Raw genomic sequence first — 24,166 nt, forward strand, 5'->3', positions numbered from 1 at the left:
CACACACACACACACACACACACACACACACACACACACACACACACTATAATATTATACTACATAGAGAGACAAAACATACACAATACGATTAGAGACTATGTCATATAAGAATATTACCCATGTTATACAATATAATTATAAAAACCATTCATAGACTTAGGTTATTTTATTAGTAGGTATAAAATATAGTAAAAATGAAATACTTTATTGAATGACAATTCTTTCAACACCCCACGCATTGGTTGTGTTGTTACACACGGCTTTCTGGTACTTCTAGTTTTCAAATCCTCTACAGAACAGTAAATCTCTTCATTACCTGGCAAAATTTTTTTTTCCTGTGGATTAAATGGCGTCTTATTTTTACTTTCTAACATTGCCATTAATTCAGATTCCACTTTTAATCTAGAGGAATTGAAATAAAAAATAAAAATTTAAGTATATTAACGACAGCAATAAAATAATTGTTGAGTATTATTGTAATATTTAAAATCAATTAATCCTCAAACTAAACTAAAGAGTAAAAACCAGTCATATAAGTTATTTCGGTGTAGATTTTATAATGAAATTATTATTCATATTTTAGGTAAGTTATCAATAAAGTTAGTAGGGTTATTCAAATTTCACCGATATAATATACAACTATAATGATATGGAAATTCTAAATACGAGTAATTTTAAAATATTTAAAATTAAAATTATAAAAATTGTTTTGTATATTTTATATTATTTATAATAAAATATATTATTGCTATAATTAAAATAGAAAATTCTTATAGAATAAGAAAATGTAATCAACACTTTAGGCTAAATTGTATACAGTCAAACTATACACATTGATTTATGAAACTAGATTAACAATAATTGGTTTGTACGAGATTAAATACAAATTTATAACTTATAACCTATAATAACTGCTAACTTATTAACATTTTGCGTTAAGGATAAATATTTTACATACCACATATGAATGTTGGACATTATTTGAACATAGTAATTAAACTAAATATAAATAACGTCTTTATTTGTAAAACAAATAATTTAAACAACTATATAATTGTACTGTAGTTTTTTAAATTTTTTAATTTATAATATAAAAAATAAATTAAAAAATTCATAGTCATCGTTACATTGATGTATTGGATTTAAATAAAATTAACAGAGTTCGATTTATAAAATAATAACTGACCTTAAATGTTCAGTCTCCTGTTCTGCTTGTAATCTTGCAGATTCTCTAGCCTCTTCTTCAATTATTTGTTCAATAGTCTTATCATCTTTATGCTCACCCATGACCCATGTCCAAGGGTTACCATTTGCATCCATCATCCATTGTACTTTTTTTTTATCTGAAAAAAATCCAGTAAATTGAAATTACCGATTTACGTATGAGATGTATATTTTATTTTATTTTGGTATTTTTTTCAATTTTAATTTTTTTTAATAGAAATATTTTTCAATTTATATTCCAAGGGAGGATACTGTGTGACAATTTTAAGTTATTATGATTCATACGCATTTAAAGTTTTAATTAGTTGAGTATAATTTATCTAAAAACATTTTCTTTATTATATATTTTTATATATATATTATATATTTTTAAGGCATTTCGCTCATTTAAACTTTAAATACCGATATAAATATTTGGGCATGGACCAGTTGCGCCTAAAAAGATTCTTTGTTTAGGGTCAATGTACCAATTGTGCTATTTAAATTTGCTTCCCTATCTTAGATACGAAAATAATGGTTATAAAATTGATTTATTATTGTAAAAAAGTTTAAATGTGAATTAGTATGTACTATAAATTATAAACTAGTATAACTTTAAAATTGAATTTATTTATATTATATTTAAAATATAACTTAATTTTGAATAATCGACGATCAAAATGTAACTTGTTCAATGTGAAGAAAAAAAAATTATTCATTTATTTATATTATATTAAGTATTTATATTCGAACCGAAATCGGTGTCTTAATTTATTATATAATTATAACTAACTAATAAGTTTTCCTTGGGTATTGTAAAATTGTTTGAGTGCAATTGGTCAATCGACCCTAAAATGTTTAGAGTGCAATTGGTATATCGACCTAAAATGTTTAGAATGCAACTGGTATATGAAAAGTTCCTTTTTAAGCGCAATTGGTAAACTTTCAAATATTTATCTACTACTGTGTTATTTAAAAGTAAAGCTATAATTTTGGAATATTTTAATTTTATATTTTTAATTTATAAATATATTTATACAATCTATATTTTTAAAACGAACATAATTGATGCAAAAATAGTGGTCGGATTATAGTATAGATTAAACAATCCATTCAGTGATGGATCTTCATCACAATGTGGACAATTTTTAATAATTTAAAAAGTCCCAGTATAATTTGCGTTTCAAATGTCTTCTGGGATGACGTGGGATGTTGAGAACAAATAGGTATGAAACAAGAGGATTGTGATGGTTGAATAGATTAAAGTAAAAACATTGAAACATTTATTGAGAGTTTTAGTTATTGATTTAAAAGTTGGAATAGATAGGTAATTATGGATTGTGTCGTTTGGGAAATAAAAAAGAGCTTTTGTAATTTGATGAAGACATTAAGATTGGAACGTTTTGATTTAGTTTTTATTCTAAAGTTAGGCTGAAATCCAGGGTTATATACCATATGACCATACAGGTTTCAAGAGGAGTTTATAAATAAGAATTTTATTATTTAAATGTATGTGTTTAGAAGTTAAGTGGAGTCGCAGTGTCGGGTTCGGTTAATAAGAGTGATTCGATCCAGATGGAAACCTAGATAGCAAATATTCAGTGGCTGGGATGGATAGATTATTAAGCATTATGACTGAGGAGTTTTTTAGTCTTAGTGTGAAAGTTCAATGAGTTGATTTTGATTAATTTATCTTGATTCTCCATTCCTTGTGTCAGGATTGTAGTAGGTTTAAGTATAATTGGATAAAGTTTGATTCTGTTTCAGGTTCTGAATGAAGAGGCAAAATAGCTTTGTCGTTATCAAAATTACCTACGATTGTGTAATTAGTTGTTAATTGTTCTGAGGTGTATAAATTAAATAAGAGAAGAGCTGTTACAGATCACTGAATGACTCTAATGTGGATGAGATTTATTTCAGATACGTCTGACCCTGAACCGTACATTGACATTTCTATGCTTAAGGAATGATTTAAATAACAAGTTGTTAGAAGGAAAAATGGCTTTGGAATATGAAATTAAAAATATATGTTGCTCAATAAAAACTGAAAACTTGAAATATTACAATTTAAAATATTAAAAGTATATTTTATTTTATACTGCAAAATCATCATTTCAATGAATATGTATAAAAATAAATACATTTTTTTAATATATTAACTGATTGTATTGAATTTTATTTTTTGGTCGTTTTGGATTCGCGGATTTACTGCTTTCAACATTGTCCCATTCACTCCAACGCCGTACTTGTTCTTCTCGCATTCTACAAAACAGGGTTTGTTTTTGTGCTTCGTCCAACTCAGCCAACAGCTCTGGATCAACGTACATGTCTTTCAAAATCTGTTGAAGCATGATGAATCTAAAATTTAAAAATATCATTTAGATGGCATGTTAAGTAAATACATATAATTTTTTAGTTTTGCGAGTATTAAACTATGGATAATTGATTTTAGTTGAATGTGTACTTCATACATTTTCTTTTATTACGTACCGTTTCGCTAATTCTAAGTGAAAGTAAACATAATATATTTGATTTATACATTTTATATTTTTTATTTTTGTAATGAATATATATATATATATTAACTTATTTTTTAAATAAAATACGGTTCCAAGCGCGCATCTGGCTTACGTTAACAGGTTAGTGTGAATAAGTATAAATATATAGAAGTCTAATCTTCTATTAGATTGAACAAATATATTTAAAAATTTATTGAGGTTTTTAAAGACATCTTAATAAATGTGTAATAAGCTCAGTCCATTTAATTGTTCCTTTGTCCTAAACTCAACCATATCCATGTTTAAATTCGCCGTAGTGATGAAAAATTCCTATCAGCTGTTGCACCTATAGCTGATAACATGATAAGTATTTTTAATAAATTTTTAAATTTTAAAATTCCAAAAAAAAATAACCAGAGTCATATCGTTCGGGAGTTTTTAAAGGCAATGAAGGTAGTTGTTCGTCTTGTAACCAATAATTATGCCAAAATTAAAATTTACCAATTAATTTAGATTCAAAAATAGATATATTTATTTCACAAGTTACTAAATTACCAAATTGATTAATCACATTTTTATTTTATTTTTTAATTTGTATTTCTCATCGAAAATTAATTTTAATGCAGTACCAGGTCCAGATCATAAACTGATATTAAATGTTTATCGAATTTAGAATCGAAATCATGTAGTAAATTATCAAGAAAATAAATAAAGAGCTTTTTTCTAAAATGTTCTTCGGCATATTTAAATTGAGAATTTTCCCTATTTTGCATTACTTTAGATTATGTTGGGTTGTTAATTCTGCTTAAGATTCCCAAGTTAGCTACTTGATTTTCAGTGGTTTTAAGTATTCTGTTAAAACAGTTGAAACTATTTTTTCATTATTTTTTTTTTTTTTTTAATAGAAATTAAATTAACACAAAATATTGCAAATGAATACACAACAAATAAAATAACACACTTTAATACAACAAATGGGGAAGAGGAGTTACTGTCTCTCCTGAATCGAATTCTGTACAGCGTAATATATATTACTAAATTCAAATGTATATTAATTTAGTTGAAATAGTTGTAGCATCAGATAAATATCGTGTATAAATGTTTTATTGGTTTCCAATATATTAGTTATTCAATAATACTTATGTATAAAATCTATAAAATTTAATTTATTATTATTATTTATTAATATAATATATTAATTAATAATAATTACAAGAAAATTAACACAAACATAAAATATAACAAAAAGAAAATTATTATTGATGTAGTAGGTATTAAACTTAACACATAAGGACAATTAACGAGTATAACTCATTAACCGTTCTGGTTAACTGAAGATTTTAAAGATAATCGTATTTTAAAGATAATCAGTTTTATAATAATTTTAAACATAGTTTACGAAATTTGATTATTATTACAAAGAGAAAGCAACTCAAGACAAAAAACTATAAATATTTGTATGAATGTTTGTTATACTTATGACTAGATAGCGGATTTTTGGGATCTTAAAAGTTTAAAATATGATATAATATATGATTATATTTATCATATTTACATTTACAACTAATATAGTGCACACCTCATGTTATTAATTTAAAATATACTGAAACCATAAGCAAGAAAGACCCAGTCGAGGGACCTGGGAGTTGGTCAACTTTATTTTTATACTTTTTATTATTATTATTATTATGATTATTTTTATACTTCAACTAATAAATATATTTAGTCAATAGTGTTCAACTTTTTTGTACTTTTTGTACCATAATATTTTATACAAATATACAAATAAAAACAGAAGACATACAAAAAAAAGCAAAAAAAAAATTTACTTCATTAAAATCAGAACGATTCAAAACGTATTTATATATAAGAATTTTCTTTCTATCACACTCCCCTCAAAAGAAGCATTTGCTACAAAATCCGAGCCCTACTAATAAGATTAAAAAAACTCAAATTATAAGAACTATGTTTCGTCTATATACGCAATATTTATGTTATCATAGCATTGGAATATGTATGAAGAATTAGTACAATTGAGTTTCTTCGTATCGATAATATTGTATTAATCTATAATAATAAAAATCATTAACGTTAAAACTTTAATGGGATTTTTTTGTGAATTTAATTGAATGTGTTGAGTGTTTTTCAGAGCAACACAAAAAAAAAATAAATAAAAAAAATCAAGTGATATTAGTTTTTCCCTAACTTGACCACAATTATTTCAGTTTTACTGTGAATATCAATGCGATCGTAAACGTTTTCAACTACGTCTAAAAAATATTTGTCCCACAAGAAAAGAGTGGAGATTTTGAATAATGTGAAATATACTTTTTCAGGAAATAAATAACGTAAAATCGCTGAAAAATTATGCATCCCGAGATTATATTATTCATTATTATTTTGTATATTTATTTATCTATTAATTTATCTATTAATATTTTTTCCAATTTTATGATTTACGTATGCAAAATAAATGCTTTTAGATATTAAAAATGTTGGTGTTTTTGAACAAGTTCGGTTTATATAGCCAACCACTTAATGTGGAAAAATAAGTTTAGTGTCCACATAAACAGAATGCATTATTTATAGTAACAGTCATCAATGAACGATTAATTTTTTTATATAGTTGGTACAATTTGAAATGATACAGTGGTTGTAGTTATTTAAATATAAACATGAGAGTATGTTATGCGTATTGATGCATTCGTTACTATTACTTTAAGTAAGTATTTTTTTAAGCTTTTTTAATACTCGCTGTGTACAAAAAAAAATCGACCTACCCCGGCAACATTATTAGTAATATTTCTGCTTTTTAATTTTAATTATTACCGTAATAATATTAAATGTAATACTATATTCTCGATATCACAATAACTTATACATGTTGCATGGTTTGACGTTTTTAATCTAAATAAAAGTTTTAAGTCTCAATTTACTCCGTCATTTTTATTGATCAACTGATTATTCAGTTGAACCTCAATGTCTACACCATTTATTTAATTTTAATGATTCAATGATCATTTTACAAAACATTAAACTACGTTTTGGTAATAATTTATTTTAAAATATTGACTGATCAGACGGTAAAAAATGTTGTTAACAAAGAAATTGTGAATAATTGCAAATAATTTACATATATATATATATATATATATAATATATTATATATATATACATATACATATACATTTTTCTGGGCAATTAAAAAGCATGCGATCAATATACATTTATATTGCGATTAAAATTTAACAAAATCATGCCTATGGTTATTAATACATATACCCATATTATTTACTTATAATTTAAGAGTATATAAAATTATATGTATAATTTCCTACAATATTATGGACTTTTTTCTCATTATTGATATGTATTTCATTACATTTTTAAGTTCGACAATACCCACGTAGTTATTAATTAATTTACAAATAGTGTGTGGAAGTTAATATTAACCAGTTATAAAAATTTGGTTATTAGAGAAACAATATTTTTATTTTTAAAAAACTTCACAATTGACATCACAATACGATGTATTATACTTTATTGAATAAAAATGACATTAATACAAATGTCGTGGTTTTGAATCTATTTGTAATTTCGCTATGTTCAATGTATGTTTGAAATAGATAACAAAATATGTTAGAGTAGTATTCTGATAAGCAGATAAATCTAAAACGCATTGAATGAATCATTTTGAATATTTGCATATCTAATAAGTACAGACAACGGATATTAAACCCATAATTAAAGGATAAACATTTATTTTTATGAAAATATAAAAATATTTAAATAAAAAATTGATAAAAATGTTACTCATTGTTCAGTCATTTTGTACTTTTTATAATATTTATGATTTTGAATTTAGCATTTCCGTATTTGAACACTATGTTTAGTACAACTTGTTTTAGTTTTAATAAATTATTTTAAAGTACTTATTTTTTGTTAAAAATTAGATAAAAATAATTATTTTTATGACTTAAACAAATATTTCATCGTATTTATGTAATTTAACTTATTCAAATATAATAACGACATATATTAATCTTAGTTAATTAAAATTAACTAGAGCATATATAGTCTTGTTCAAAAATCATAAATCTTAATTAAAATAGATCTTATGGATTACATTATAACAATATAACATCTGATTCCATATTAATATATTCTATAGTATAGACTATAGTCTTACATTTTTTATTGATGTCAAAAATTTTTATAAATTTCCTGCTCTAAACATAAAATAATAAAATATTTTACTTATTTTTAACATGTTTGATTTTAAATTTTAACATTGAATTAAGAAGTTTTCAGATTTGTTTTATAAACCTTGACCGTATCACACAAATAAATATAAATTAAAATATTGTATCCTATGCAATATGTATATTTATGGAATATAATTTTAAAAAAATACTAAATACTTTTTGGCACAAAATTAATTAAGTATTTTCATTATTAGTTTATTAAATTTACAAAAATTTACCTTTTTTAGTATTTCACAACGTATTAATCACCTTTTTAGATCCATCTGTGATACTTAATAATATTTTTTAAGCTCATTTGCTTATATCTACATAATAATATAAATGTGGAAGTAGCATATTTTTTTAATGTAATCATTAATTCAATTCGAGATAATATTTATTACCATATGTATCTGCAGTTTATATTCTATAACGTATAACAATGTAATGTTATTACACTTAAACAATCGAAAAATATAACGTGTAACAATCGATAATATATAAATATTGTACATTACATTCATGTAATCTAAACATGTATAATAAATTAACAATATAATTGTTATGATTTTGGTGCTGTAACAATAATACTGCTATAAAGTTAGTCCCGAACGAACGAAAAAATAAATTAATAAATAAAAAACAAACTGTACGTTTTCCTTTCCATTCCGATATCATACGTGTGTCTTTACAGAGATACAAGAGAGACCGTGAGGCACACAAAGAGATATGAGACACGTAGAAAGAGAAAAGCAGACAGAGAGAAAAAAATAATATATTATCGGATTGCATAAAATGGTATACTAGGTCCTAGCTTACGATATACGGCATCACGTTTACACAGAACTCAGAAAATGTTAATCAGAGCCTGGCTACTATAGTACGTGATGGACTGGGATGAGTTTATAATTCGATATAGCTGTCTCGTAGCCGTAGTTATAAAGTGTTTTTTTTTTATGTTTTACAAAGCTTTTGTAAAAAATATTTTTACACACCTAATTTTAACTCGATAAATCACCATTAAAATTGGAGGAATTTATTTTTCATTTGATATTTCTAATAAAAAGATTTCTTCTAAAAATGTGTTTTTATTTCGAATATTTAATTAATGATTAATTAGATTAAAGTTTCTAAAGTTAAAAATTTGAAATGGGTAGAATTAAGAGACAAATAAATGGTTTATTCTATAAAATGTTGATATATTACCAAATGCTTCTACAATCGTCTAAATTTTAAATATTTATAAAAATTAATCAATAATTAGCTACTAGTTAATATTCAATTTTAATACATTGACATTTTTAGAATTAATATCAGTAGTGTAAATCAATAATTAGATAGTTAATATTAATAATATATGTGTTGCCATTAAAAAAAAATAAATAAAAAATAAAACTATTCAAATATTATGAAAAATAGAAATTGTTTTTACTATAACCGTAGGTGCAGTGATTTAAGTTAATTTTTTTATTTTATATTTATATTAATTTTTTTTATAAATTGCATAAAAATAATTATTTCAAAAGAATAAACCACTCTATATGCTGTATACGTCGTCAAATCATTGAACACTGTATTGTTTGAATGTGTGCCCAATCGTACCCATGTTATCTTTATACATACTCAGAAACACTATAGACGGTCTTATAAATCTGTTTATCAAAATTTGTTTATAAACTTATACGTATATATGAATAAAAAATTCCAATACTTTGCTAGTGACAAATCATATCAAAAAAATATATATTTATTTATAAATTTTAACATAAAGAAATATTATAAACAATAGGAACACTTTATTAATACTTTGTTTACAATTTTTTAATGAAACTGACCATTGTATAAAATAGGTATGTAAATACAATTCGATGAATGTGATATTTACTATTTCATTTATTTTTAAAATTATCTAAATGTACTGAATATCTATCTTACTAACTAAAAAAAAAAAAAAATACTATCTGCTATTATTTTAATATTTTTTATTTTATTAATTATTATGATTATTATTATTATTTTTTTTTTTAGATTTTGATAATACTATTACAGTTCAATAATTTTATATTCAACATGTACATTGATAAGAAAAATGCAAACATTTTAAAATAAAGAATGATTAATAATTATAATTATTATATCATATCTTATTATTTATTGTCAATGTCGTCACAAACTACTATTACTTCAATTTTTTTTCTTATTTTAGTTTTATAGTTATAGTTATGATATTTTGTTAAGTTGAAATTTTAACGGTACTATTAATTATTAAAGGATATTGACTCGTAAACAATATATAACCAACTATAACTAAATATCTTACAAGTAAATTAATAATAATTGCAGTTAAGTATTCAATTTTTTTCAAATATTAACCAAGCACAGTTTCAATAATCCTATGATAGAAATATCATGTTAACAGAATACTCTATAAGAGTTTAAAATGTAGTAACTAAGCGCTTTACAAGTTATAATATCGTAACAGTGGTCGCACGACGATAATAGTTTGCGCGTTTTAGAATTACGGACAGGGACAGACACTCGGACGGCCTAGATCATGTGATGAGTGATGACTAGAGCCCGGATTTATATGCATTTAAAAAGTGTCAAATATGATGTAAATATGGAAAAAATAAGTGGCTAATTATGCAATTATATGCATTATGTTACGTTTTATAAAGTTTGTTTTTTTTTTAAAAAAAACCACACTTTTATACCAAATAAAATTCTAAATAATTAATCAAAAACAATAAAAAATGATAAAAAAAATCTAAAACTTTTAGGAAACTTAAAAATGAGAATACAAATAAAAAAAAACTAAATATAAATATTTTAGATCATTTGAAGTTACCTATTCCAAAAACGAATAGAAAACTTAGAAAAAATACAAAAATTTTTAATTTATTAAAACCCCATTAAATATGCAAAATATGCAATACAAAATTTGGTGTTTAAATTCGGTGTGATATGAATCGTGGACATTTTAAACCTCCATAGATATGTATACACTTAGTACAAACATGCAAATGCATATGAATCCGAGCTCTAGTGATAACAAAATGTACAGGTACATTTACTAGGTAAATATACGAGCATAATTTCGATGGCTACCGCCGCAACTCATATGTTTTATACTGAGAAGAATGAAAACGGAAATGTTACTATGATATACGCAACGGTGTGTGATGAACTGCAGTGACTGACGAGTAGATTGACCTATCCGTTTGTCGCGTAACCGAAAAATAGAAAAATTAAAAAAAAAAAATTCAGCCGCGTAAAATTGCAACAAAAAAAAAAAAAAACAGTGTTTTCCTGCTCATCAATAAAGACCATAAATAAACATGCATGATGTATATACAGAAATTAATTATAAATACAATACAATTTACAGTTGCAACGACTGAGCAATATTATCTTCTCCGTTATATGTGTATCGTAAAATAATAATTATTATAGCATATAAGAAGTGTACTTTTCGCTCGTTTTGCACCACACGCACGTGTTACTATGTATATAAACCACTATGACAGTTTGGTAGATTTAGGGAGGGTACTATAGGACTGAAGCACTTGTCATTTCACATATTGAACTTTTTTGTAATATTATAAATAACCTAGATATCAGATAACACCATGTATACTATATAATGTATAGTGTAATAATGAATTGAAAAATAAACAAACAATTTTTCCGAAATTTAAAAATATTTGCAACGCTTCCAGTTTCTTCTGAAACTGCTGAAAACTCATTTTCGACTTTAAAGAGGTTAAAAAATGATATGCACTCCACAATGACCAAGTTTAGACTAAATGGGTTAGCAATATTAAATGTTTATAAAGATAGACGTTTAGGTATTATCGTAGTTGATAATGAGTTTACTACAAGAAATTATAAAATTACAAACAAAAAATAATTAAATTAAATGACTGGTTAATCTAAATTCTAATTTTGTACTAAAAATATCTATAATTTTTAGATAAAATTGAGTGAGCAAACTATAGTTATATGTATTCTTTATGATTTTATAATTGTTTAATGATTTATTAGCGTTATTATGTATATTTTATACGTTAATAAAAATCAAATGTGTTAAAAAAATAGCATTAATTGTTTTGCTGAATATCATTCATAGGTATTTTTTAAAGAGGAGACCAAATTTTATGGAAACATATTTCTAAAGTAAAAGAAATATTTGCACATAAGATTTCCTGAACATAGAAATCACAAATTATTAGTTTGTTTTTGTTCCAAAGTCGTTTATAAAGAATCATTATAAGTAAAATGGCACACACCATGAAAAAATATTAGATCCATTACTGATGACAGACAACTATATATACTATTATATATTTTCTACTTCTATTTTCATGAACACCAATGACCCTGTATTCTCATTATGCTAAACAGTTTTATTATTTCACATTTCAAAGTATAGAAATAAACCAAGCATCTGACTGTACTTAGTAGAATAAGCATCCTACATACGTATTTTTTCCAAATGGAATATTATTATATATTAATTTTTCTATAAATAACAAACAAAAATGACGTTTAATAAATTGAACGACCCATTTATTAATTATGAGACGTATTATTTTTCTCGGCCCAATAGTCGTTCAAGTCTCACATCCGTTCAGCACAACTGTAGATATTTATAAAACACCTTTGTACAATATTAATTTAATAACTCATTGCAATTCAAAAATTTAAGATTGTATTCACCAATTACAGCCCACACTTTGGTAATTCAGAATTTTAATTTAGGGCCTAGCAAAACTCTCTCACATAAGACCTATAAAAGCTGTCTATTCTATATTTCTTAGACAAACAACAGGAGCCTCATAGTCAATGACCAAAAATGCACTGTATAAAAGTACAATTTCCAACAGTAAACAAAATAACATCTTGATATAAAAATTTCCATTCTAACTTCCAATCAAACTAAAAATCTTTAATCTCTCGTATATTCTCGATCGTCCTCCCAACAATCTACCAAGTAAACTTGAAGTGAAAGGGCCAGAGACATTTAAAAAAAAAAAATTAAAAAAATATTATTCTACTAAGAATCTATCGATTTAAATATGAGATATTATTGTGGAACAGTGTCAAACAAGTATATCGAGCATTTTATTAATTTTTTTATGTCTCATTTATTTATTATGTTCATTTGTATAGGCGGTAAATAAAGATTATTTAATATTAAAAAATAAAATGTACTCCTTAAATACCTATACCTATTAGTTTAATATCTAAGCGCAGAAAATTTAATTTAAATATTTTATAAACGATAAATCATGTAAAGGAATTGGAAACCATGATACATTTTTTTGACCAACATGCACCGATTTATTTGGTTTTAAAGAACCATAGGTTTTTTAAATGTATAATATCTGTATCATTATAAAATCTTAGTTAATATAAAACGAAAATAAATATAACATTAAAATGAGAAGTATGTGTTGTATTGTAAATAATGGTGAAGCCATTAAAGTTACGATTGAAATTAAATGTCTGTCTTTTTGTACATATAATGATTAGAATCATAATAAAAATATTTCACAATAATTAAAAATTGTAATTCTACATAAATGTATATACAGTGTGTAATCCATAGTAGGAAACAATTTGTAACTCTGCACATATTAAATATATTTGAATTATGTTTTTTTGGATGCCTAACAAACTTTGTCATACACTTATTACACTAATTTATTCCCCAGACACATTGGTTATTTGTGTCAATAACTCAATGGGAATTTAGATTGTCCCAATAATGATTATTTTGTTTATTTATAATCCTATTGTTAGTAAATTTAGACACATCTGTCCACAATTTATAATTTAAAATTATAGGACTGTTTTCTAATTCAGTAATCAGTCAAGAAATAAACGTAATCCTACGTTCAGCATCACCTTGACGTGATGCAACTATTTTAACTAATATCAAACATTTAAAAATCCATAGCTCAACTAATTTTTAACTTAGGAAGTTGGTTTTACTATTAAAAATTATAAAAAAATACCTATCAAAATAATTACCAGAAAGAAAGGGTGGTTGTCATTAAAAAAAAAAAGTTTTTACGCGCATGCGCGAAATTAAATGGCCTAAAATTAGTTTAATTAGTATAATAAGCGTATGACAAAGTTTGTTAGGCATCCAAAAAAAACATAATTCAAATATATTTAATATGTGCAGAATTACAAATTGTTTCCAGCTATCGATTACAAACTGTATATATAATATGACTGATATATTTTGTCGTATATTGATATATATATATATACATATTATTTTTTTTTTTTGCACAATTTGCAATATTTACATTTTTCAATTGATTTATTACATAATATATAAATTTTGTTGAGGAGATTGCAAGCCATGATTTTCTTTCTCTTTTTATCACACGTGCGATATCGGGAATTTGACGTTTTCTATTTCCAATGTACCGATGGATTATTAAGGATTTATTTATTAATTATTATTTGTCTATTAAGGCGATAAAGATTTTGAATCTTATTTAAATCTAATTGAATTTAATTCATCGTAAAGTTTTTTTTTATATCGACTTTCTCATATTTTTTAAATTTTGTACTTATCAAACACAAAAATTAAATTTTGTTAATTTTATGTTTCCAATTTGTATAATCTTATTTTGTGAAATTTCGGAAAACCTAATGAAACAAATGGGAAGTCGATCTAAAGAAGACTTTACGACGAATTTAAAAAAAGTTAATGTATATTATATTACCAAGTAAATATACATACTACGTATTACCTACACAGTTGTCATATACGAGTATTCACACACACACACACACACACACACATACGTGCATATGATAATATTAATTATTTTGCTAGTAAGTTTAATAAACATATAAGCTATATGGTCAATTATATTAGTCTTGTTATATATTTGCATATAACAATACTAAATTCAAAAATAATTTTTTTTAATTATTAGGTTATTTTAATTTAATTTGCTATTGTCAATTATCAGTTTAAAAAACGCTATTTTATCCATAAGCAATTATAAGTATTTATGATTATTGATTATGATTTATTTAAATTAAACTACACCTACCAAGAATCAAAATCTAATTATATTTTTTAATCTTATTTGGAAATTTCTCATTATATATATATATATATATATATATATATTTCTATAATTATTTTATTTATATGTATACGTATAAAAGAGAAATCATCCAATGTAGGTATAACAATTTAAACACAATAGAATAGCGACTGTTCAATGGAGATTCGAGATCATTGTACTGTACTGTCCATTGTAATATTTTCCAGCGATACTTGTAAACCAAACAAATATAGAAAAATAACGTTTCTCAATATTCTTTAGAATTTATTACAAAATATGTTACCAGTTTTAACTTACCACCAATGTTATAATGATTCATATAATTCGTTTTGTCAGGGTTCAGTGACGACAGTGTAGAAAGAATAATAATTATCCTAAGTATTGTCATTTAGTAATATTGTTCAATGATGTGGATTCACATCATGTGGGAAACGTCCTTGAATTATGTCATCTCTTTGTTTTATGTACGAAAATGATACAATTATGAACCTCGAGATTTTTAACTTAATTGAAAAGTCATGCTGCCAAGATATCGTTTAATTTATTAATACTATAATGATATTGTATTTGTTTATTGGTAGAATATATTCGGATGTTTTTTTATGGATTGAGTAACGATAAAAATACTGTAGTTATATGTATACAATGTATCACATTCGACTAAAAAGCACTATAAAAAGTGACTTACCATAATTTCTTAGGTGATAAAAATTTTTATTTATTTTTTTTATAACTTAATCAACGAAAATTTATTTATATTTTACTGTTTTAAAAATAAAATTATTTTAGTAATAATTAGATTTCGAGAAAATGTAAATTTGTCTTGTAAACTATAACTGAATGCCTAATAATCATGTATAATTCAAAAAATTATATATATTTATTAAATCAAACAATTTATATATAAATCATTAAAAATAGAAGTTTGTACATGTTTTAATTTAAAAGAAATTATTTCGTAAGATCATGGTACAAGGAAATATATTAACTAATTAAATATGATAAGTAATGAAATTAAATTTTGTTTTCTTTTCTTTTCACTTGGGTTTTTAAATAAAAAAAAAAGCTATTTAAATTTTACAACGTACCTATATATGATGTGTCTATACTAAAATTGATACATACTGTTTATCACGCTAAATTCATAGATTATAAAAAAAAATACGGCATGTATTGAATTTAGTTTATACTATAAATAATCATAGTAATTGACTTGTTTATCTTCAAATGTATTCATTTATTTTGGATTAGTAAATTACGAGGGCAGGTCAATTTCAATCATAAATTATGATAAATTGATAAACTATATTGCGAAAATAAATATATATACTGCTGAAAATATAAACTTTAAAAAAATCGAAGAACAATACATTGCGATTATACTGATAAATGAGGTATAAGGTTTTTTATTATATTTAATTTTTATATACCTAGATTAATTATAGATAGGAAAAATGTAATTATAAATATTTTTTTACAGGATTAATAATTACTTCAAATGTATGTACTCAGATAACATTTTTAAAAAATTATAAAAGTTTAAGCATTTTCAATGAGATAGGATCTGTTCAGAAATATTTACTAAAATTACAGAAAATAATAACTATCCCCGTAACTATTTTATTAATATTTTTCAGACTTTTAAGAATTATTTTATTTTACTGTAGGTATTGCTACTAATTTTGATCAAATATTAATAACTAATTTATAAACCTTTGGAAAATATTTGAGTTGTTTGAATATAAATATTTCATAACGCACTTAAGCTATCTTTAAGTAGGAATTAAACAGTAATAAATGTGGATATGTGACTCATTCGATATTGTTACGTATTAGGTTATGGATAATGTGTAACCATTTTTTAAGAATTAAAATTATTACTTTAACTAATAGTTATTTAAAATCACAATTAAATTTTGTCTTTTACAGTTATACTATTCGTTATTTAAATAAAAAAAAATATTTTACGACAATGAGTCCCAATAGTTTTGTACACACATATATGAAATAAAAACGCATTATAATTAATATACTAAATGTATGGTTAAAAAATAAACTGTTGTACTGTTTAAAATATTTTGACTCTTATAAAAAAAAATTTTATTCGTGATTGCTAATTGTTAGTCTGAGTGTCAACGATTCGGTCAAGGGCAGTATAATGTGTGAAAATGTGTGTTCTCTAACATGGTGGTGCACAATATACATAATGCAATCACCTTTTAAGACAGATAAATTAATTTTAAACTTGAAAATTTTCAGAATTTGTTTGATTTCGAGTAATTTATAATTTTAATGTTTTAATGTAGTATGTCTTCATTAGTTTTCGCATTGAAAACGAACAAAGAAATAAATGTAAATATTCATATTTCTTGAAACAAGTATAACACAAACTAATGATAACGATTAAATAATTAATTCGTATTATTAGGAAATTATTTTCAATTTACATTCAAATAACGTATATTTGTTTTTTAAACGAAAAAATTCTTTGAAATACTAGAATTGAATTGATTATTTTGTTACTTTAAAACATATATTTTAGTGTACCTACTAATTTAAATAAAGAATCTGAATAATATAAATAAATCAATAATTTTAATTAAAAAATTATAAACAATAACATGATTTATTAATTTTTCTGTTTTTATAAAACTTAAAAACAATATTTCTTGAATGTTATAAATTTGTAAAGAAATAATAATAAAAATAGGTATAATATAAAAATGATTAAAAAACTTGTGAAATAAATAATATAATTTAAAAAAAAAATGTAGTACAATTTTGTTTTACGATTTTAAACACAAGGTAAAATGGTTAATTTAATTATCATCAGTGGCGGTGCAAATTTTATTCTCCAACGAAGCAGTTATCTGTATCGATTATACACCACAAGTATAAGTTTTAAGTTCAGAGTAAATACTAAAATCAATGAATTCAAATCAAATAATACATATATATATAACTTTATATTTTATATCAAACGTACAAATTATGTATTCAACTTTTATGTCACACAACACTACCTACCCACCATATTTTAGTCATGAAACAGCTGCTTCAATAATACCCGCATCACCCCAACCATTGATTGTCATCGCAATAAGCTTTGAAGCTATAAAAGATACAATAGTAAAAAGAGTTAATATGATCATTTTCTGAAAGAAATTTAACATTATTTTTAACTTTTTTCGGGTTTTAGTTAGTAAAGAAAAATATATAAAAATTACATGTTTATAGAATCAGTGTTAATTTACAATCCAATCATTTATTTTACAATCCAATATTATTTACTCTCTAAAAGTTTAAAAAAAATTCATTATGAAATCAATACATAATAATATAAATAAATATTCAATCATAAATAACATGTACAAATTATTCGACCAATATACATAATACTATTTTTCATATTTTAACCAAAATGATTTTAAGACATATACACATATGACACATTCGGTGTATACATTTGACAAAAAATACAAAAAAAAAAATTGTGTAGACAACTGTACTTCATATTCGTGCGAAATATGTGATTAAAAACTAATGGCAATAGTGTTATTCTTGAAATAATTACTCGACGTGGAAACGGTTTAAAACAATCTAACAAAATTTACGTAGAAAGCATGTACAAATAACGGTAAATAAAAACAAACAAATAAAACAGTTTTTATCCATACACAGCAGAGTATATTGCTTAAACAGTTATTTTTTTTTTTAATTGACATTGATGTAGTCAAACAAAAACTTAATATTAAACATAAGTTTTTAAAATTTGAAGATGTTTTTGTTTTATTTAATAACACAGAATAAAAGAGTTATTCGAATAAATACGGCGGTGTTTGTAATACTGTTCCGCTTAAAGCGCTTGATATTGTCACTCTAAATAAATAATAAACAATGAAGACTGTTGTCAACTAAGGTAGAAAACTTTATTATAAAAAATAGCGAATTTAATATAAGTTAAATAATTATCAAAATCATGTAGACCATTTAATTTTTCTAACTAAAATTTTGACCATTAAAAACTCACCGCGCCTGGTCAAGTTAAATGCATTAAAAGTATTAACTTTAATAAAAGTAAATACTAGGTTACATGGTGGCAACTAGTAAATGTTTACAACTCTAAGAAAGCTAAGTTTTTTTTAAATAGATTAAAAAATATTTAAATTATTTAAATAAATAAATTTTTAAAATGTAACTGTTGATCTCATTCGTTTCAATGCAAATACTTATAAAAATCCATGCATTTTAATGTTAACACAATTCGAAGTATGCTATTTCCTATATATGTACAGTGTACTAATCATGTAGATAATATGTTGCTAGAAGAAAAAAGTAACAAGAGACAAATCACGTTTTCAATCATTTTAACAAATATTAAATTTTAAAATTTATAAAACGAGAGGGTTTTTTTTAACAAATCAATATATGATCAAACGCCATACGGCATATTCTAAGAAAAACGAGTTATACAATGCAGTTGATCGAAATCCTATTTTAATACATATTTTGGGTACTGACAGGTTGAAATTGTTACCTATTTTTTTTTTCAGAGTAGTGGTTACGTAGGGTCGTACATATATATAACAAATAAATCAAACGACTTGTTATTGCTAGGCATGAGAAAAAATGCCTGAATATTCGGAGTGAACGTACAATTCATGTAAGACAGATCTACAAGACCTATAAGTAAAATATTCAATGAATATCAACGTGCTCTGCAGTTATTGTATATAATGGGATTGGCTATACTTTGATGACTCGTGAAAGTGTTATGTAGTAGGTATTGTAATATTATTCGCCTCATATCAATAAAATTGAATATCTACCTGAGAATATAATATTACACTACTACAGCTCGTATTACTATTTCCATAAAAGAAACATTATTAGGTATCTAGATAGTGATATTATAACATTATATATTCTATTATAAATTAGGGAGTATAGAAATTGGAAAAAAAATGCAAATTAGTTCAATTATTCAAAGATACTAAAAGGTTAACGTACCGTAACGACTTTCATTGAAATTGCCAAATCAATGGATTTAAAAAAAAAAATTATTTTCCAGATAGGAAAATTAAAAAAACAAAAAAAGTGAAACTCGCTTATAAATTGTATTTCCTGCAACAATCAAAACAATTTCAACTGAAAATATCAGTCTGATGATTGATTGTGTCGTTAGAAATTAATGTATTTCGTTCCAAAAATTAGCATTCCTTTATTCGTACTTATTTGGATGGCAGTAAAGAATCTAAGAAGTCGCCATTGAAACTCGCAAAGATACAAATGTGTATAAGATGGACAATAATAAAATGGATTTCAATTATAATATCATGTTCAAGGATTCATAATAAATGGGCGTTAGAAAAAATATGAGACATTGTAAAGCAAATGAATATAAAGAACGAATTGTACATTGAATGATTGTAATGTGTCATTAACATTGTTGTTAATTACGTGACATGTTTTGTGTGTGCATTAGACGAATCGCGTCCATTAAATTCTAATTTTGGTTATACATTTCATTTCTAATAATTACATTATAATTAATTTACAAAAATATATTTTACTTAAAATTAATGTTATATTTTAATTTAATTTTATATTATAACTTCTATTTCACTCATCACAGAAATAATAAACATGGATTTACAATTATGAGATTGACTAAAAATAGACAGCATTATAATATAAGTGTAATAATATTTACAATTAACAATTCTCACAAGCTGTTTATTTTAAATAAACTATTTATACAAATTGATGAAACTCTATCAATACGATCAATTTATTTTTATCAACCATAGGTCGTATATAGTTTCGTTTTACTAGTTTCAAGGAATAACAACAGTTGCAATTGGTAGATAATTAAAAACGTAGCACATAAAAATAACAGTTATTCGCTTTTATTTCATGACTTTTATGAATTATTCAAAATGTCATTTATGATATCTATTGTTTTTACGTGTATTATTTAAAGTCAGATATATGTATATATATATATATACTTAGGTAAATTATAGTATAAGTAAAATCTATCGTAATTAAATAAATATAAAAGAAAAATCAAGGAAGTAAAATAAAATAATACCAACACACTGAATCTGATAAATATACAGCTATCAGTAATAATTAGGACTGGTATTTTAAGTTCTAAAAAAAAATGCAAAAAAGCTTTAAAAATCATATGAAATGCAACAAATTTATTTATTATAGATAAAAAATTATATTGTAAAAATGATGTTACCAAACTTATTTAATTAATTTTAGTTAACATAATAATAACAAAACAGGTACTTATTTGTTTAACATTTACATTTTTACTTTATTTAAATTTAATTTATTTCAAAACTTGCTGTTATGATCGTTGTTGGACTCTTGTAAATAGAAAAATTTCTTTCGACTATATTAATGTTGTTCTATTTTTGACACATGGATCGATATGCTCGTATTTATTAGTTTATAAATTCAGTAGATTACATACGAAACGTGTAAGTTTTGAGCAAACAAATGCCGAAACGCATAATCAAATACATTAATGTTTAAGAATTTATCAATAAATTCTGAAAAATGCTCTAAAAAATTAAAAAATAACCTGAAACAGCAACATATGATCAAAAAATGCATACAAAGATAAAGTTGTTATAAAATGCAAGAAAATGCAAAGTAAAAATTACATTAAATTAAACAGTATCACTTGAAATTCATTTTCATTTGTTGGGACAAAAAAAAAAAGATGAATTTGCATCAAAATCCCAACTCTAGTGTTAATGAATCTCTAACGCTCAAAATATAATAATAAGGATTATAATGGTTATAAATGGTAAAATATAATGGTAATAATCATGATTTTAAAAGTAAAATAATTACAAGAATTACATTGTATCAAAATTAAGTTTATATATTTTAGAAATTATATAAATTAGTAAACGTTATGATACCGTCGTTTGTTTAAAAATCTTATTAATTAATTAATAATTAAACATAAGTATTTAAGTAATAAAAATACATATTACATCCTAAAATGGTAAAAAAGAAAAGAAAATATGATTGTTCTCATTTTATCATTATGACTATCAACGTGTTCATATTCACGGATGGTTGCATATTCCCAACATCCAATTACAGTATATGCAGTTTTTTCTCTCCAGCAAAAGATTAAACTCAATCCTACCATGTTGTGGGACCATGTGTAGCGTGTAGCCTATTTTTAAAACGTCTAATTCGTAACGTTAAATTCTCATGTATATAATACTATTAAGAGTAAGGCATCGTCTTTGAAAAATAGTCGAAACAGACATTAATATGTAATGAGTAGTAGGAACTACATAATTTTAATTATATTATCTAAGAGAATGTTTCTTATTCGATAATATTAACATAATGTTTTTATAAATATATGTTTTGTAGTAAAATAACAACACTTTATCCGAGGAATATAAAATAATAATATACTCGTACCCTACTAATTCAATTAAAAAATACACTATCACAAATATGAGTATTTGAGTAACTACTGTTATCAGTAGATTATTTTGAACAGCGATTTTTGTTGCGGATAAGTCTCTTCAGTGCATTGTTTACCAGGTATTAACACTATAAACAATTATCAATATTGATTTGAATTTAATAGAAAAAAAAATTATATTTTATATGTTGACAACTGAATTGTCCAAGAGTTGAGAGTATTATAAAATAGCTAACAAAATAATAGTGATACTAAAAATGTATAACCAAAGTGTTCACAATAATAAAAGTTATTTTTATTCAAAACTTAATTTTATAAAAAATCAAGTATACTGAAAAAAAAAGAGGTGCAAACATTCATAAATAATATTGATGCATTATGTTCAAAACAATATTTGTTATTCAATGTTCATGCTCTGAGTCATGAAATATCTAAATCATGATGTTTGCTAAAATTAATAACATACTGACTATCTAATTAACTTTTTTTATGACTTATATATTTTCTATGTAACAAATCAACAAGACATTGACAAATAAATTAAGAATAATTATAAATATGATGTGACGAAAATACATTTTAAAACAATGTAAATGTTTGATATTTTTATTGTCATTTAGGTAAATCTTAAACTAATTAAATTATTTAACAATGTATGTAATGCAAAAAACTTATATACGAGTAACTTATATATAACAGATAAATTTAATATGAACACACATCATTTACAATCGAATTAAGTACGATTTGGTACTCGTTTAATTAATAATGAATAAAATCTTACTTTATTGTTTACGGGTCGATTGAAATGATTTGAAGTATTTTAAAAACAGACCATATTGATCCAAAATTGAAAAACTGTAGGTTGGTAATTGGGAAATAAGCTGTTAGTAGAAACTACTATTCGACGAAATCCGTTTTTAATATTATTAGAGTTGTGACTCAACTACTTACCGCGCACTACGTTCGCGATTCAACGTCTAAAGTCTGACTGATAGCACGAGCCTCAGTAATGTGCTATCCACATGAGCGGCGTCGATTACGCCACGAACGGGACATGGTCGTAAACAGAGGCATAGCCATTTACCATCACTCCGTAATGGACTATATTATGACGTGGATTGCACTGTAGTTGCTGCAATAGCATTTCCTAATTCCCCACACGGTGAAGAATTGAAGTGTTATACATTAGGAAAACCGTATCGTATGAGTTTCTGATGCGAAATAACAGAGAGAATTATTACAAATAAAACCATTTTACAGCTGAATATTATTTATTAATCAACTCGATAGTTAATTAAACATTTGGACCGAGTTTTAGTGCTTAGGTAGGTAACTTATAAAATCTTGAGAAAAAAAACTGTCTAGATACCGAAGTTAATCTAGGAAATACAACCTATCTAAATTTAGCTATCCATTTAAGGAAAATGTCAAGACAACTAGTTGTGGGGGACCACTAGCACTCTAGTAAACACATTACGTTAAGCATTTTTTATTTTTATTCTAGTGATAGATACTCGGTAATGACTTTTTGTTTTCGTTTTATCATAATTTCTTTATTCAGACGTGCTTCAGGCATCAATTATTTAAAAATTAATAACAAACTTAACAATTTTAACTTTTAATTATCGTAGCATACTCTAGTAT

General features: G+C 24.2%; 1 protein-coding gene across 1 annotated transcript in view; it reads right to left on the bottom strand.

The window, feature by feature from the left end:
* LOC112682268 (SH2 domain-containing protein 4A-like) overlaps positions 1–23,554 on the bottom strand; it is a 29,134-nt gene extending 5,580 nt beyond the window's left edge. The window contains exons 1-2 of the mRNA XM_025552807.1: positions 23,304–23,554; positions 3,394–3,564 (exon numbers count right to left, since the gene is read on the bottom strand). Coding sequence (XP_025408592.1) covers positions 3,394–3,557 — 164 coding nt within the window. The 5' untranslated portion in view covers positions 3,558–3,564; positions 23,304–23,554. The remainder of the gene's footprint in view (positions 1–3,393; positions 3,565–23,303) is intronic.
* Between the last annotated feature and the right edge of the window lie 612 nt (positions 23,555–24,166).

This window comes from Sipha flava, unplaced genomic scaffold (genome assembly GCF_003268045.1).
Source record: "Sipha flava isolate LNK unplaced genomic scaffold, YSA_version1 201_pilon_pilon, whole genome shotgun sequence".
Taxonomy (NCBI): Eukaryota; Metazoa; Arthropoda; class Insecta; order Hemiptera; family Aphididae; genus Sipha; species Sipha flava.